The 17,927-nt window shown below is 34.5% G+C and overlaps 1 protein-coding gene across 1 annotated transcript in view; it reads right to left on the reverse strand.

Annotated features, from left to right (window-relative positions):
- The window catches only part of LOC123717647 (zinc finger protein 395), a 56,545-nt gene that overhangs the window by 4,113 nt on the left and 34,505 nt on the right, over window positions 1–17,927 (reverse strand). Inside the window, exons 4-7 of the mRNA XM_045673731.1 lie at window positions 17,118–17,275; window positions 2,203–2,300; window positions 963–1,121; window positions 287–374 (exon numbers count right to left, since the gene is read on the reverse strand). Of these exons, the coding sequence (XP_045529687.1) occupies window positions 287–374; window positions 963–1,121; window positions 2,203–2,300; window positions 17,118–17,275 (503 nt within the window). The remainder of the gene's footprint in view (window positions 1–286; window positions 375–962; window positions 1,122–2,202; window positions 2,301–17,117; window positions 17,276–17,927) is intronic.

The raw sequence follows: 17,927 nt of genomic DNA on the forward strand, positions 1-17,927 counted from the left end.
AAAGGATTTATTCAGCATCTAGCAGGTATGTTGAGAAGAATTGTCAAGTTTTAGCTAACTTCAGCAAGGGTACTTTAAGTAATTACTTCGTTTAAGAAAAGATCGTACCAATACTTGAAAGGCCGGCAACGCACTCGCGAGCCATCTGGCATTGAGAGTGTCCACGGGCGGCGGTATCACTTAACATTAGGTGAGCCTCCTGCCCGTTTGTTCTATAAAAAAAGGGGAAGACAAAACAGATTCTGAACTGTCTGAAAATTTTGTCTCAAGACCAACAAATACATACCGGGGAGTGTGAGTTAGACCAGGAATGCGTTACGGGAATGCTTATGGACCTCGCTGATATGTTCTGCATAGTTGACAGAAGTCCTTGTCTGGAAAAAAGGATTTATGTGATAAATTTTGATTTTTAAATATACTGTTCTAAATATACTAATATAATAAGAGCGTGCGACTCTCATCCCTGAGGTCGTAGGTTCGATCCCCGACTGTACACCAATGGACTATCTTCCTATGTGCACATTTACCATTCGCTCGAATTTTGATGGGAAACATCTTAAGAAAACCAGCTTGCCTTAGACCCTAAAAGTCGTCGTATATCAGGCACAGAAGGCCGATCACCTACTTGCCTATTCGATTGACAAACAATCATGAAACGCATATAGAAATCCGAGGCCCAGCCCTAAAACAGATGTAGCGCTGCTGATTGATTTAATTATAAGGTTGATTATGATGCTGTGGTCTTCACATTTAACTCTTATCTGTTGGGAGGAAAATTTTGAGACAAACGACATATCATAGACAGACAGACCTCAACGTCCGACGTTGAGCTGCTGAGCGTTTTTACGGAAGTTTTTCCCGCGAGCCACTGGCCAGGAACAAGCTAAATGCCCTTGAGAGCCTTCTGGTATTGAGTGTCCATGGGCGGCGGTATCAGTTAACTATACTTTACTAAAATATACCTGTAAGATCCAACAATCTGTCGTTGATAATCAGGATCTTCATGTGGAGGCCTGCACATGTCTCGGTGGGATAAAGTTGGTGGCGGGGCTGGCGTAGACACTTCACGCTCCGTGTAATAGAACTCCTCTTCATGATCGCTTTCACCTTCTTTCTTTGGCCTGTAATAATAATTGAGTTTAAAACCTCCGCTCAGTTATGAACACAATTGCCACAGATCAAATGTTTTTGTCCAATATGATGTTATCTATATCTCAAAATGTCAGTCTATGAATGACATTTGACGTTTGACATTGGAGTGCTTTTTGTTTCTATTTTGGTTAAATTGACGTGATTTACGTATATCTTATATTTAATGGTAATATTAGCTTAAATCTACATTAATTTAGACTTCCATTTTCGCTTCGAGATCCGGGTAGAAAATTGTTTGCAAAGTGACATTCCTACATCAATATTTCTCATGGTACGTCACTGGAAGTCAGTACTTACGCTTGGTGATGACATGAGTTATGACTGATTCGCTTTTCTCTTGGATTTAATAAAGTACAGGGTTTTATCGTACATTAAAAAAATCTTTAACTTTAAAGCGACCGCCATCGATTGTCACCATAGAAACTTCAACAATTCTCAATGTTGTAAGTTTGACAATGTCTAGTACATTTGTTAGTACGTTTACAATACATTTTTTTTACAGATGATGATGTAGTCGACAAGATTGCTATTTAGTTTCTAAATTGTTGGCAGTTTATGTCACGATCTAGATAAAAATATCTGTTGCAGCATGCAGTTACATAATTAGCGAGGCACACGACCTTGTCCCAGAACGTGTTAGCTAAGCAGCATTATACCAATAAGCTTCGTTGCAATTCTGTTTCCGGGTACAGATTACTAGATCCATTGGAAACAGAAAAGATTTGACCTATTTGGTTAGAATATATTTATTTTTATTAAAAAGATATAAAGTCACAATGATTTTTGTTTTAATCCAAAATTTCGTGTCCATAATAATTTAACTGCAATAATGGACGCGGTGGTTAAATAGTTGTTGATGCCCATAGACAATATTTTATTGCGGGTCTTTTAAGATATTTCCGTAAAGTTTACTCCAATAAGTGACCAAGGTCTTTGTAATTCTGTTAGTTAATTTAATTTAAGATACGCCCTAAGCTTTAAGTACTTTATACTATTTTTAAAAATATTATTTATTCTATGATCTATGGCCTATTAACGAATGATACTTACCCTAAGTGTGTCTGTCTGATATGTGCTTCAATAGAAAAACAGGTGTGTGTGATGTAACCACATCCTCTCCAGGTGCATTCAAACACGACACTGTTTATCTGTAAACAAAGAAAATTCCAATTTAATCTGTATGTTTTTATAATGTGAAATAATTATTTAACTTAGAAAAGATTTTGTGCTAAGGCTGTGTCAAAAACGTGTTGGATTTGACAAACGGAAGACATAGCGACCGTTAAAAGATTGTCAAACAAAGGTAGATTTACAAGAGCTGTCAAACAATTTTATTTTGAAGTTTGACATTGACATCGTAACACGAGCCTTAAGGATTATATAGGAACAGATTTTTATCGTTAAAAAAGTGAAATAACTTTTTGCGCTTTTATAGACATACCATTTCACTTTAGTGATGTGGTAGATCAGTAAATAACCAAAACTGTCAGAAACCTCCATAATGACGCTTAGATGTAAAATTTTCAAACAATTTAACTACGTAGGAAGTTATTCATATGAAGGTGACTAGTACGTAACGCTAGGCCACGGCCTCGTGTTTCCACTTCGCTTTGTGCACACCACGCCCTATTGCATATGCACTGTAGTTTTATAATAAAACGAATACTCAGTGACGTCAGTGAACAAAAATTATCAATGTGGTTTCAACGAGAGATATAGGTCACATTCAAAGTTAGATAAAAAAACAACGAAACGTGTTACTAAGCGACAATAGCAAATTCTTTGTTTAAATAATTGTCAAATAGGATTGAAGTGCGTGACTGCGTGACGTTGGCTCGTGGCTGACGTCACTCGTGTGATATGTCAGGGACGCGAATTGGGTTGCTATCGGACCGACAATGACGCGGCTGTATCAAGTGCATTTTGAACTAGGTTAGGTCAGGGGGGTGCGGCGGGAGGGGAACTAGGTCTCGTACCACGGCCAAGGGTTTGCGAAGGTTGATTTATTTTTCTTTTCCACATAGAAACAATTATGTGAGTGGTGTTTGCAGGAAATGAATCATTTCTCATAAGTGAGTGTCAATGATGTGCCCTTTGTACTCAATTGAATGTGGAATTTGGTGTAATAAATATGGTATGTACTAGATATAGCTTCCAGGGGAGCCGGCGTCCCAACCCTTATTGCAGCACTGACCTAGTTTAGCCCCTCGATTGTAACACATAAATAAAAAGGCTATATACTTTGTTCCTTTAATCTGTGGTTTTATTCCGTGACGTTATCTTAAATTCCATATTTAAAGTGACATAATATATTAGTTATCAAAAAACGATTGTCTTGTTAAAAAAATTCTGTATTAAATTAGTCTAGATCATTGTTTTTACACGCAAAACGCATTAAATAAATGCAATATTGGCTTTAAAATGTTTTATATAATAAACGTCCCTGAGAATCGTTGTGTGCTATCTGTACGAGTTACACGTGCCGGAACTTATGTATGTGTGCCGAGTATTGCAGTATGCAGTATATTAGTGTGCAGATGATTTAATTCGAGTTGGCCGAGTTACAGACTACTATAATATAGTTATTTATGTAGACTGTGTAACTATAATGTTCTATAGTTACTTTTAAGTCATTCCTTTGTTTAATTGTTATAATTCGAGTCAACGCTTAATTGTGTGTGAAATGTTATGAATACGAAGATATGTTAACAAAAACACTGGAACAAAGGGGTTTTATGTAAGAAAATACAATATATAATAAGGTGCATAATTGCGTGCACGTAAAATGCCGGTTTGTTGTTGCGCCATCTCTTTCTACGATGCGAGATGACATATTGATTTGTTTTCATTCTGTCTCGCTCTAACGTATGGATGCAATGTGTTTTTGTCTCGCGTATGCGACCTTCCTTATTTACCTCGCGTATCGAGGCTAGATAAATTGTTTTGGTGTCATCTCGTTCTAACTGTATAACCAGGAAGCTCGAATGTACCGCAATTAGTGAATATCAAATACAAAGTCCACAATAAACTGGTTTCTGACTTCGTTAATATATTAAGACGAGTTTTGCGGATTCGATTATACACATATAATAGTTTTTTCGACGAATATACCTATAAGGTTACGCGTGGCTAATACAGTGTGTAATCACGTGTTGTTTTGCCTAAAAAATTGTTTGGAAAACAAAGCAAGGCATTGCCTTCTAAAAACTAGTTTTATAGTCTTGCTATGTTTAATTTGTTCAAATATATCTTACTATGATATTAAAGAAATTAAATTTAAGAAACATTATTTAATGATGTTTTTTATGGCGGGAATCGTTTGGACATGTTGAAATGACAGTTGACAATTGAAACAAAAACTCTATGGTTATTGCGGAATGCACCCCGGTGTCCCTAGTTGAGGGAATAAATACAGGTCAATGCACTCATGGTGGAGGAATTCTTTTGACCGCTTAACGTTTATTAAATTAAAATCGTGTCATTAATTTACAATACTACTAATTAGTACAATCAAAAATTGAAAATTAATATTGCTTTTAGAAAAATTGATTTTTAAAGAACTGAGGCATTTGACGTTAAATAAAAGACATTTGAGAGAGAAATTGTGTACCGACATTTGAAGTATATTATATGTAATAAATAATAATCATTCATCATAGATAATTTAAACGACTCTGAGGGCTGTTATAGGATAAATGAATAAAAAATAAGCACAAAACAGAATTCTTTGTTATGTTATAATATTTCTATCGTACGGTTTGAAGTTCGATACGTCTAGAGGTGCAATAACCTGGGCCTTTGCCCTCCGACAACAAACCCTTGAGTTTTTTACATACACCCATACGTTTTTACAGAGGTATTCAAATTTGACAGGAAGTGTAGAGCGTTGGCCCATTCAAATCACAGAATAAAATTCCATTCGATTGCCGAAACAGGTGATCGATATATTCTGTAGTGTTTGCGTCAGTAATTAAAAATTAAAATTTATATTATTGACTTATGAAAACATCGTATTTTTATGGTATTATTTATGTACAATAGTTTATATATACTGTGAAAACGTTTTTTTTTAGAACAGACTAACCTTGTAATAATATAAACTCGAAAGTTTGTAGGTATGAATGGATGTTTGTTACTCTTTCACGTTACAATAATACAGCTTATACATCAGAATAACAAAACACTGCCCTGCCAAAACCTACTCCTATATAAGCTACACGAACTACTGCTGCGCAAACGAAGTCGCAGCCACCAGCTAGTAAATTATAAATCTAATATTAGAATACTTATACGTCACAATAATATTTTTGGACTAATTACGATATTTCTTTTGTTGGACAATTCCTTTGTCAATAATGAGTCACTGGTGTCAGCGAAGGTGCAACCAGCGATGATGAATCAGCCAGCCAGTAGTCGCCAATCGGGGTACATGCCTGGTCAGTGAACTCAACTGGTTCTGACTTGTTACAGTTTCACTTTTTCTAACTGCCGCGAACCCCTCAAAGGTTTTTATAAAGCAGGTAGCATACAATACATATGTTGTATGGAATTATAAGGGCGTCGCTTAGGCGTTAATACAATAAATAATAAAAGTTTTTTTATACAAGTCTTTAGTACAGCGAGACAACTCAAGACTGATAAAATCCGAGTTCCAAGTGCACCGCTTATTGGACATTAATGTTGGCGCGAAGTTATGCCGATGTCCACAGAGTTGGTGGGTTTCTCGCTTAACCAATAATTATCGCAATATAGGGATGAAATGCCGGCATTACACAGGGACAAAACTTTTTTCTTTTTATTTAACTTTTAATTAGTACTTTGTTAGTCTAACCTTATTTCCTAATTACTACATACAGTCTTTAAGGGGAAGACACTTATATATAAAAGTCTTAATACATAAGACATAATAAAATTAATAAAGTATAAAATTAATATATAATAGTAAGTAAATTTTGTCGTATTGAATGGAAAGAAGTTGAAATTTAATGTTGATATATAAATGAAAACTGACAATTCAAGTCGTAATTCCTTAAGGATCAGTTTTGTAAATACCTTCCTTTTTTTGTTTTTTGTTTAGGCGTTACAATACGTGGATCCTGTGTACTTAAAGCTAACTTTTTAATTAAAACATCACCCAGGAAAGTCGGATATATTTTTATATACGAAAAATAGTTTATTTTGTAACTACCCTCACTACCGTTTATAGCCTATAGCCTGCTAAAGTAATGGACCATTCAAGATCAATTAGATAATCAACAAACAATATAAGTATAGACTATAGATACGTCCAACTGTCACCTGATTTTGGCAGCTCTTCCACGATAAACTACGTAATTTACAATGCGTTACAGATTTGATGTCGCGGCTTATTTTACTTGCAAAATAGGTTTGTTGAACCCGCGGGACAGCTCATTATCAGGCATGAACTTGCGCCATTGTTTTGTCTATGGCATGAATTGTCAAAATCTATGATTTTAAGCTAATAATACTACATTTAATTTTAATTTTTAGTTTAGTTTTTATGAAATTTTTTTATCGTCAATATTGCCTTCATGAGCATGAGCAGCGCTTTTAATCGAACCTAAAAGGACTAAAAATGACACTCAAAAAAGGGAGAATTATACTATATAGGGGAAGACCAGTTGGCCTAGTCATTAGTGGTTTCAGCGTGCCACTCTCGTCCCTGAGGTTAGTTTGATCTCAGGCTGTGCACCAATGGAGTTTCTTTCTATGTGCGCATTGAATATTCACTCCAACGGTGAAGGAAAACTTCGTAAGGAAACCTGCTGGATTTAGACGGAAAAAATCGACGGCGTGTGTCGGGCATAGATGGCTGATAGACGAACCTATGAGATTGACAAATCATGAAACACATACAGAAATCGGGGGCCCAAAGCTCAGGCTGTGCACCAATTTTCTATGCAAATATGCTAATCTAATCTATATATCAAAGACCGTATATAAAGAAAATTAAATGACCACAAATCTTTAAAGGGTTTAATAATTAGCTGATTAGTTATCATTATCTATTTATGTTTTATGCAAAATATTTATTATTTCCGATTCGGATAGCTACCGGTCATATTGACCAAAATGTATTAGGTACTTAATAACAACGTCATCGGCTGTTACTATTAAATTAAATTATTAACACAAAAACAATAAACATGGTCAGCAATAACAATCGCATAATTTTTGACATAGCCTTTTCTGTACGGAGTCATCAAGGTAAAGGCGATAACAAATAAACATTAAATGATCCTACGAGAAACATTTGAACTGTCAAGAACGGGCACTGCCCCGATCTTGGGAGTCATTGCCCCTCGGGTGCCGGTAAAAAACCTATAGCCCGATGACATTTGAGTCATACACCGGGGAAAATGGAGCACGCATCACACACGGGAGATTTTTAATCTGTATTTTTTGTCTCATTGTAATCTGTGATCCTTGTTCGATTTTTGAATTAGCCGTACGATAACCATAATTTGAAATATTGAGACTTGAGGGGCGCTCTTGGTGGTGTAACATGCAATATTGCATGATTCGGTTTGTGCATAACAGTAGAAATAATACGTTATATAGGATTTATAGTTCATTAAACAATTAAAATTAAGCGCTAATTCTAACGTTAATAATGCTTTCTTATTATGAGTCTTAAATTTTAGGTTAATCCAATTAGAACACAAGTCACAAGTAAAAAAGAGGTTGATTATATATTCGCAAATGTTTGGTGTTTAATTCCTGCCATATTTAACAAACAATGCCACATCGTGATATATCAAGCGATATCCACGGGGTTATTAGTACAGGGAGTAGCGTGGTGGCGGCCGATGACCTGAAGAGCGAGATAGAGAGACAACAAAAATGAAGTTCGTGCGTGTTGAGCGACGCCATTTCGAATACCGAAATTTTTAATGCAATGAAGTTCGTGCGTAGCTTACCGACGCAGCTTTGAACGTCCAACGGCGGCAAAACCGCTCAGATTCAAATGTTTGATTTTGTTATCGATATTAAATTTAATTTTTGAGATCAACGCTTATATGCTTAATGCTATTTGTTATTTTAACTATAATTTTAGTAGTAAGGTGTATTGTAGCAGATATGTAGGTCTGGTCTGAAAAATTTCCAGGATCAGAACATTTGCCTGTCTTATATGTATATTGGCGTAATCTTGGCTCCTTTAAGGCTCTCGGGTAATTTACATTTACTAACGCATTGGTAGGATATACTAGAATTAGCAGTTAAGCGCGGGAATCATTAGGTTATAGAATATTTCTATATCATTATTATTTGCTATGCGTAATCTCATTTTTTTCTAATAATAATATAATCTAAGTTATATACTTAGTAGTATTATTGTCGTACTGACTTACCTCTCAATAGAACAAAAAGATAAATCAGCGCTTCCTATAAAGCCCAAATCTCACTAAAACTGTCTTTCCGCGCACTCTTATTTAAAACAAACTTTTTATTAGAAACAAAAGCGAATTTATTGCATTATAAACACGACAATAGGCATTTTGTATAAATACAGCGTAATATTGCAATTATTTTCGCGGCAAGATATGACATATTTCAATAGACTAATCTGTCAACTTGATGTGTCAGTCTCGCTGACGTTTGAAAAACGGCAATATATAAAAAAATCATACTCTATAGTTTATACTGGTTTAATTAACAATATTTTAAACTGGCATAAAGTTAAAACTATTGCCATTATATATAAAAATACAACTATACAAAAAAATAAAATGACAACATAGAGTTAATTTAAGTTATAGGTTTTATTTCAGGATGTTTCCTTTGACCGTACGTATTACTACACAGAGGATATAGGGCGTTAGTAACCTATTTTGCGATTGCACAACATAAATAGTTAATACCTTTTTCATCAATAGTCGCAATTATGAGAACCATTATGGCGGGTTTTGTACTAATGGTCGAATTCTAGGTATTGTCAAGAATAGGTTGGAAAATTACAGTAAATGTGAAATATGAATATAATTTTACTATATTTTGAGAGTTTGAGTTTATTTATTAAAAAATATATTTCTTATAACTCAATACTCCTCGTAATTAGCTACTACTTATATGTATTAATTGTGAGTCAATTAACCTTTGGCAGAACTTTTACATGTCTGTTTATAAATATTATTTTATTAATTTTAATTAAAATTAATTATGCACTTCTTGTACTTTACCTAAGTGTTTATTTTTTTATCCTCCCATATTAGGGTTGCCTGAAAGAAATCGCTTGTTAGCGATAAGGCTGCCTGTTGCCTAATAACTTATGTAACCGACTTACTTTTTGTTTGTGTAATTATGTATATTATGGTAATAAAAATAAAAAAATAAATATTAGTTTTTGTCGCCGAGAATTGGACGCAATAAAAATCTGGCGACTCAGTCGGGGAGGCAATTAGCCAGTTAGTAATAATTTTACTCATAAAAATATCTTTGATCTATCCATTATCTATCCATTTTCCTTTGTCTCTTGTCTTTGTGTCTTTAAAACACATAAAACCCTAACCGATTAAGACAGGATTTATATAAAATATAAAGTGTGTTACTGTAGATCTTCTGAATTTTTTAAATTATATACATCTTCAGCGTTACAAAATAGATGGACTCTTTTATAATAAAACGGTAACCATAGAAACGAACATGGTACAGACCAAGTTTTTAGAAGCCATATTTTCTTTTATAGGCTAGCGGAAATTAAAACATTACTGTATATAGCGATCGTGCCTATGAAACTAACTGTTTACGGACTCCTGCGCAAGAAATCTGCGCGTCTAACACAATGTCTTCCGTATTTTAAATATAGAATATGAAGGTCGTTTCATCTACCCGTGTACAATACACAACCTTGAAGTCTTAAAGCAAATGACATTTTAATTTTTATCACTGCTGGGACTGATTCTAAACAAGTTATATAGTAGTCCATAATATACTAATAGCCAGGTTGTTGGACCAACTAAAGCTGACGAACTTCGCGACTTTCAGCACTTTTGTTGTTTATTCACTTTCCGGTCAATTTTACGACATTACTGCCTTGGTTTGTGGTTTTACGAATTAATTTGCCTTTAATTTCACAAGTGGCAAATATATTAATTAGCAACGGCCTGACGCAACATTTTTTTTACCACGAACTCAAATTGACAGATGACAGTTGACATTTAATTGACGTCTTAATTAAAATGAATTTCTTCTCGTGTCACGTCAGTATTTAAGCGGCAAAATAACTGTATGATTTGCAAGTCTAATTAGTCTCGTAATTGCTCCGACCGTGAACACGCGGAAGTTTTGCTATCCTGATAACAATTGGCTTATCATTGCTCAACGATAAAGCGGCCTTCAAGTACGCCTTGGACCTCGTGACATACAAAAACACGTAAATTATTAACATAATGTAAGGCCAAGATGTGTAAGATAGAACTGCCATTCCTAACTGTCAAATGTTTGAATAGTTTCGTTGTTGTATATATTTTCTAATTGCAAGTTACAAAACATTAAGGAAATAGGTTTGAATTGATTAGCTAGTATTTATTTTTTAGTGCAACTGTAAAAATTTTGGATCTGTCAAAACTAAGACAGATGCACAGACTTCAATTGGTGGTTTATGTCATTGTCAACAAGATTTATGTCACGTTTATTTCTATGTAAAAACAGTGGCTAATATAGTTTATTATAATAAACGCAGAATAAAGTAAAATGTGGAAAAGTACGAAGATACCCACAAGGTTAAGATCGAGAGAGCTAATTCTTGATCTAGAATGCAATTGTAAACACTAACGATCGTTATGTAACTAATATGTAAAACAATTTACGCATAGTTGTATGTTTTAAAAAAAAATTAAGAATACCAAAGGTTTACTAGTAGAAAAAAACCAGTGGCGCTTCAATCCTTGACCTTGGCTTCATGTTTCTGACTGTCTTGTCATAGGCAAGCATCACTTCGACGTCCGTCGTTGCTGCGTTTTTCAGGCAGTTTCAGGCACTACCGCTATGTGGAACCAGCTGCTCACTGAAGTATTTCCGAACCAATTCGACTTAGGGTCCTTCAAGAAAAGAGCGTACCAATTCTTAATGCCGGCAATGCACTTTATCCCCTGTTATATAAAAAAAGAAAGTAGTTGATCAGCCAATACCTGAAAAATGACTTTGGGTAATGCGGTTGTCTCATGATGATTTCTTTCGCGTTATTACATTTTATTTTACAATTCCTCTTTGGCCTTGTTACAACTGGGCCTGGGGTAGTACTGTATCCATGGTAACGACCTTTCGTTTAAATGGTAACCATAGTAACAAACTCGGTTTGTGTTAATACTAGTTTTGTGTGGGGGATCTATATATCTATGGATTATAGGACTTCTGGCGTTCAGATATTTTGTGACAGGATTACAACCGGAAATATTGTGTCAACGAAAATGGAGCCTTTACGTAGCTTGGCTATAAAAATATACAGTTATCAATCTTAAAGGATTTTATTTAAACAATTTTCTATGGTTGTAAAGATAAATGTTTTTTTTTATTGATTTCTACGCGTTCAGATAACAAGTGAGGCTTGCTCGTGTTTAAACGTCGTTGTTACCATGTCGTTAAGTTACCATAATATTATTTATAGTTTTTGTCACCGGTCAGCATCGGTATTCTGTAACTTTTGTGTAAATTGACTACTGCGCTGGCGTATATGTTTACGTCTCTGTGTGACTATGGCACGCCTGATCCGAAGGGGCTAAAATAGGCCATCATTAAATCCTGGTACATAACGTCCTCCCAATAAAATCATCAATAAAATGAGGTGTACCGCCACTATATCATATCGTTGTGATCGTGATGTAATATTGTGCACTTGAAGCAAAATTGACGATGCGATGACGCGTTCCACGTACGTCATCGTGACAGATGACTCAATGTGCATTGTCAAATATTTGGTTTCTTCCGGTGAATGTAATTTAAAGACTAATTTTTATTATTCGTTTATTTTTTTGAATTACTGTTCTTATTATAACTAAAATATATATTTAAAATGACGACGGGAGTGATAAAACAAAATTTTAACATTCATAACGAAGTTAGTTATTCGAGCACTTAAATAAGCCTTATTTATCATAATTAAGCAGCTGCAATATCAAAATAGGGCATAAATCCTTATTAGTTTCAAATAATTATCAACTATGGTAAGTGCCATAGATACTGGACAATATGCGTTGTTTTAACCACATATAATACCGCAAATGTAGCGCATTATATACCGCAAACACAATTTGTGTGAATTGATGCTCGTTTCCTGCTACGGTTGGGCTGCAAGAACTGGTTTTAAGTTAACATGACGTGTCAGGCATGCGTGAGTTCGGTGAACCCTTGGATAATCCCAGAACTGAGAAAATAAACTCCGATTAACTCTTAAGTGGAGCAAATCAACTGGAAAATTTCGTATCACCTTCTTGAATTTCATTAATTACATTAACATGTGTATGTTACACTATACTTGAGAAGTAAATATAATTTTTATAAAAAAACATAATGCCTAACCGTGCGCAAAGGACATGCCGCTCAAATATAAAGACAAAGGAATAAAGTCAGCGTTTATTTTTAATCTATGAATTTCTACCACAGATACAATATAGCGAGGATATGCTGCCAGCGTTCAAGGTGCAACAGGGACAAAACTTTTAAATTTGTTTTAATTTTCTATTTGTCAATTTTTAATTATTATTATTACAATGTAGGTTAAGAATATTGTAAATACTGTATACTTGTGTATGGCAATTAAAGATTATATATGTCAAACTGATATGTACCTAATATCTACAGTATATGCTACTGCTATATCTTCTAAAATACATGACATATATGTTAAAAAAGTAAAAATAATAATAATACACTAGATTATTCGATTTTACTTATCAATAATTACTAGCAAAACAATTAGTATGAGATAGGAACCTAACAATGCTTTTTTAACATTGTACAGCCCACTTCTGTATATTAAACCCTGGATTATAATTATAATTAAATTAACAACGTCAATGCGAATTAATTTGTAAAGCTTTTAAAAATAAAACTCTGGCAATGCGTAGCGATACAGGAGTCATCGAACTTGTACAATTCTTTGCTATCAATATCCAAATGATTTTCAAGACTTTCAAGACACAAAGGAAGAAGTTCAGTAGGGTTTTTTATAACTGTCCTTACGGAAAGGCCATATTCTTCATGGACCACTCGTGTTAGTAGTACCTTGAAATACGCCCTTTGCTAAAGTTGGGAGGCCGTCCCAAGTCAAACTCCACTGGAAGTTGATTCCAGTCGCCTTGGCAAACAGAAACTCCTAGAGAATTCCTGTTTGGTGTGTGTGTGTTTTATTTTAAGCAAACTATTACGACTGGGTTCAGAGGCGAGATTTTTCGAACACTATGTCAAAAATGTATACGTTTTTGACATATGGACTAATTACTTACATATGGCATACTTTGCTAAGTCGTATATCTGAATCAGAGGCCCGTACTGTCAAATCATTTTTTCTGACATTTGACAGTTTTAACAGGTTAAATTACATATGGACAAATAGTAAGCGGTAAGTCTCTACTTTGATGGTCATCTTTTAAAGTTCAAGACTGATTTTTTAAATGCCGGCAACGCACTCGCAAACCTGCCGGCTATGTGTCCATGAACAGCGGTTCGTTTATAAAGGTGAGCCTCTGCCCGTTTGCCAGCGTTCTGAAAAACACGTTCTACCTCTTTTTAGTTAATATCGGAACAAAAAGTTACATTTAAAAGTACTCGTGTTATGTTAGTAATATACCCGTTTAAATCCGTTAAAGGTTTTATTTAAATACTACGAATTTGCATTCACTACGAGCAATTACGTTTATGAGTTAGCTCTGCCCACGTTATCTGGCGTATAGACAAGGTTAACATAGACACGCGTGGGTATTATTATGAAATATTTGGCGCGGTGTCTTCGGAATTATTTGAACGTAGGAATGGGCTATCCATAGAGATGTCGTTGTATATACAATAGTATTTATATTTTGCAAGGACAAAGGCAGATAAAAACAACTATTTTTTTTAAATTTCGAACGTTATTTACTTAGAGAACGATTATTATTGAAAACACTATTCTGGAACTGCGCAAAAGATTTAAAAACAGAACTGCGATGTGTTCTAGTAAACAAGTGACGTAATTAATAATCTGTGGTGGAAAACAACATAGATAAGTGTATTTTAGGCGGCAAATGTTTAGAATGAAATTCAAATAAAGCGTCTTAGTCCGTCCGATTTGGATGGTTGTATTACAATCATGAATTGATTATAAATTATCATAAGACATACCTTGTATGAAATAGCTGACTCGTAGAACCTGTCGAATGGCCCCTTTGTCTATTACATTCAAGACCAGGAATCAGATTCAAATTAATTTTAACAGTTTCCACAGATTAAATATTAAATTGCAAAACTGACAGTTCACAATAGCGTTGCATAATGCAAGCGCAGTGCTGCACCTTGACATTGTACGACAAGCCAGCCACGTGTATCGTTAATCATAAGTACTTTGTTATATAATGTTATTACGAGCGTACTTTCTAGTACATAAGCGAATTATATTGATTTAAAAATTATTTTGTATGTCATTGATCTCCTCCATGACCTTGAAATGTCAAGTCCATAGTTTGATTAATATTTAGACAATGAAACGTCAGAAAGTAAGTTGTGATGTTTTGTGTTATTTGAAGATAATAGTCAAAAGACCAATTTTGATACAGACGACGCTGATTCAAGATTATATCAAGGCAAAATATTTGTCAAATAATTATCTGTATGATTGTTTACGATTTTTATATATAGCAACACTGATTACGTTTTTTAATACCACAGACTAAAAAAATAATAGGAGTTAGTATAAGTTTTACCAAGCTTTTTTAGTTATTACGTATTTTATTTATGAGCCTTTTTCCTGAAGGGGCAGGCATAGGCCACGGATCTCCACTTGCAAGGGGCAGTTACCTGGCTCGCTTCCACTTGCATGATTCACCATGCTCGGTTATGGGTACTTTTCACCTGTCCCTTCTCTAGTACGCCCACGGTCCAGGTATGACTTGCCCGACTTCACTATACGCTTGCCTAGTATTTCCCACTTGCCAATCATTTATCAATATTTGAACTATTCAAATTCTGAGAAAGGCTTTTATTGAGAGAAAAATATAGGTTTCACTTTAGTTGGGTAGCATAGGAAAGCGTTCTACATATTGGCACGTATTAAGAAGGTAGTAAAACATATTAAAGCGAAACGCGAGTTAACCTAACATTAGTTAAGTTACATAAACGTATATATATATATATATATATATATTAGTTACTAATTTAAAGAGTAAACAAAATGTAAACAATAACACACACTTGAAGCCAAATTGAGTCCTTTAGTTTTTACTACACTCGTAAATTGTAAGTGTTTTAATTGAAGCCACCGAACTTAAGTCTCGGATATATAATATATACATATACATTACCTAAGTACAATAAAAATAATGTAGGTTTATAATTTTAACATATATAGAAATAAACTTGCGTGAATAAGGAAAAGGCCTCTATGTAGTGAAAGTTATGCAAGGCCGACATGTCAGTTAATGCATACAAAACATCTGTGCTTTACTTGCGGATATAAAATTGTTTATCTGCATATAATTTTGACAGAACAGAATACGTAAATGTCAAAATTATTAAATAGAAAAAATACATTTAAAAAGTTTGGTCTCTGTGGCGAATATTAATGGCAGGCGATGTATTGCGATACTAATTCGTTGAGCGAAAGCACCAGCTCTGGGGTCACCGATACTTACAGTTATATTATGTATTATATTTACAAACTTTTATATATATTTGTGTCAATATATGTAAAACATGAGCAGTGATTAGTGGACAAGTTTTCCAGCTAAATAACGAACTGTTTGAACATAATCCGTGTAAAGTTTACTATACGAATACGATCTTGTTTTCAGTTCCAAATAAGCCCAAAGTTTGTCACTATTAATTTTTGAGAAAGTCAGATAAATATATACGCGACTTATATTGAAGAACGTGTTAGAAACTTCGTTATAATCCTTACCAATAATAAAATTATTTATATTAATGCCCACGATATCCTCAGCGTAGATAACCTAGAACGAAATAAAACTCACTTAGCTGTGACCTACCTATCATACAGTATATTATATATACGCCTAACGTTATAGGTAATACATAAAAATATTCGTAATTCATATAATAATATACATTGTATTCGTAGTTTAGACTATGTACTGATCGTGAACTCGAATAGTTAACGTAAAAACTTTCGTTTACGTTAAGTTCCAAATACGCCCATTTAGTTTTCCATTACATTAACTATTCGATACTGCTGAACATGACAGGTTAAAAGTTTTATTAATGATTTAACGGTATTTATAAACCTACGATAAACTTTTAGTTAGTTAGGCAATAGTTTGTTTATTTTAATGACATGAGTATAAGTAAGAACCGGATAAAAACGTTTAATTATTATTAAATTCGGTTTAATAATATAATTGTAATAATTAAGATTGTTACTAATTTAAAATTATAATACATGTATGTCTTAATCAATAGTTAACGATACCTAAGTTAGGAAGCGTTCAAGAAATACGTCACAAATTTTTTGGAGATTCTTGACCCCCCCCCCCCTCCCAATGAAACGCGTCGTAACGTTTCTGTTTCAAATAGTAAAACGTTTCGTGACCAACCCCAGAGACTCTTTATGCCTAAAACTTACCATTATGTGGTGTAAAGTATTGGAAAGTGGAAAATAATATTAACAATATCGCGTAATTTAATCCCCGCCCCGCATTGTAACGTTTTACAAGAGGACCCCCCCCCCCCAAAATTCGTTACGTAATACTTGAACGCTCCCTTAGCCAAGAGACGTTTATAAGTAATACAAAACATACCCTTTTCTTGCGTGGATGATGATCTTCATAGTCCATAGCAATGCCTTCGTCGCTGAATGAGGAGGAGACAGGAGGCGGTGATGGAGTACCAGAGCGCCATGATGAGCCGGAGCTGCTGCTTGCGCCAGGGGACACTGATGACCGACCGCCCCATGCGCCTGTGTGATTTATTACTGACATTAGATAGATCTTAAACGTATGAGAAAAAAACTTACACCGTGAGTGTCTTATCTGAGCCACGTCATCATTATTTAAATTTGTTCTCCGCCTTGGGCTGTATAGTGCCGGATAAATGCTTAACGTACATGGCGGGCACGGAAGAATTTCAAACGGACGCAGTGAGTATATAAAGGTAGACTGTGAGGTGGAAGACCTAATGTATCAATACGATCTAGGCCCGGGGTGGAACTTGCAATAACCACACTTTCACTATTGCTAAGATAAACTGTAAAATTTAGCGACTTTAAAATTAAGCCATTGGAACTGATAAAGTGCTTCCGTTAAATTATGTATATCTAAACAGTCAGCTGTCAAAAGTGAATTGTCAAGTTCTCTCTGACAAGTCATTGACAACGATGTAACTTGTCAGTCTAGAGTTCGATGGAATACAGATTTATTTACAATTATAAATAAAATTTAAATACATTACATTAATACAGATTATTGCAATTGAGATAGCAAGGCACAAAAGTAATTCACTACAAAAATATATGAGATTTTCAAGTCCAGAAAGATGTTATCTGATGTTAAGTTATACAGAACACTCACCAGAAACCTCGCCAATGCATTGCCGGCCACTTATAGCTACGC

Source organism: Pieris brassicae, chromosome 13 (genome assembly GCF_905147105.1).
Source record: "Pieris brassicae chromosome 13, ilPieBrab1.1, whole genome shotgun sequence".
NCBI lineage: Eukaryota > Metazoa > Arthropoda > Insecta > Lepidoptera > Pieridae > Pieris > Pieris brassicae.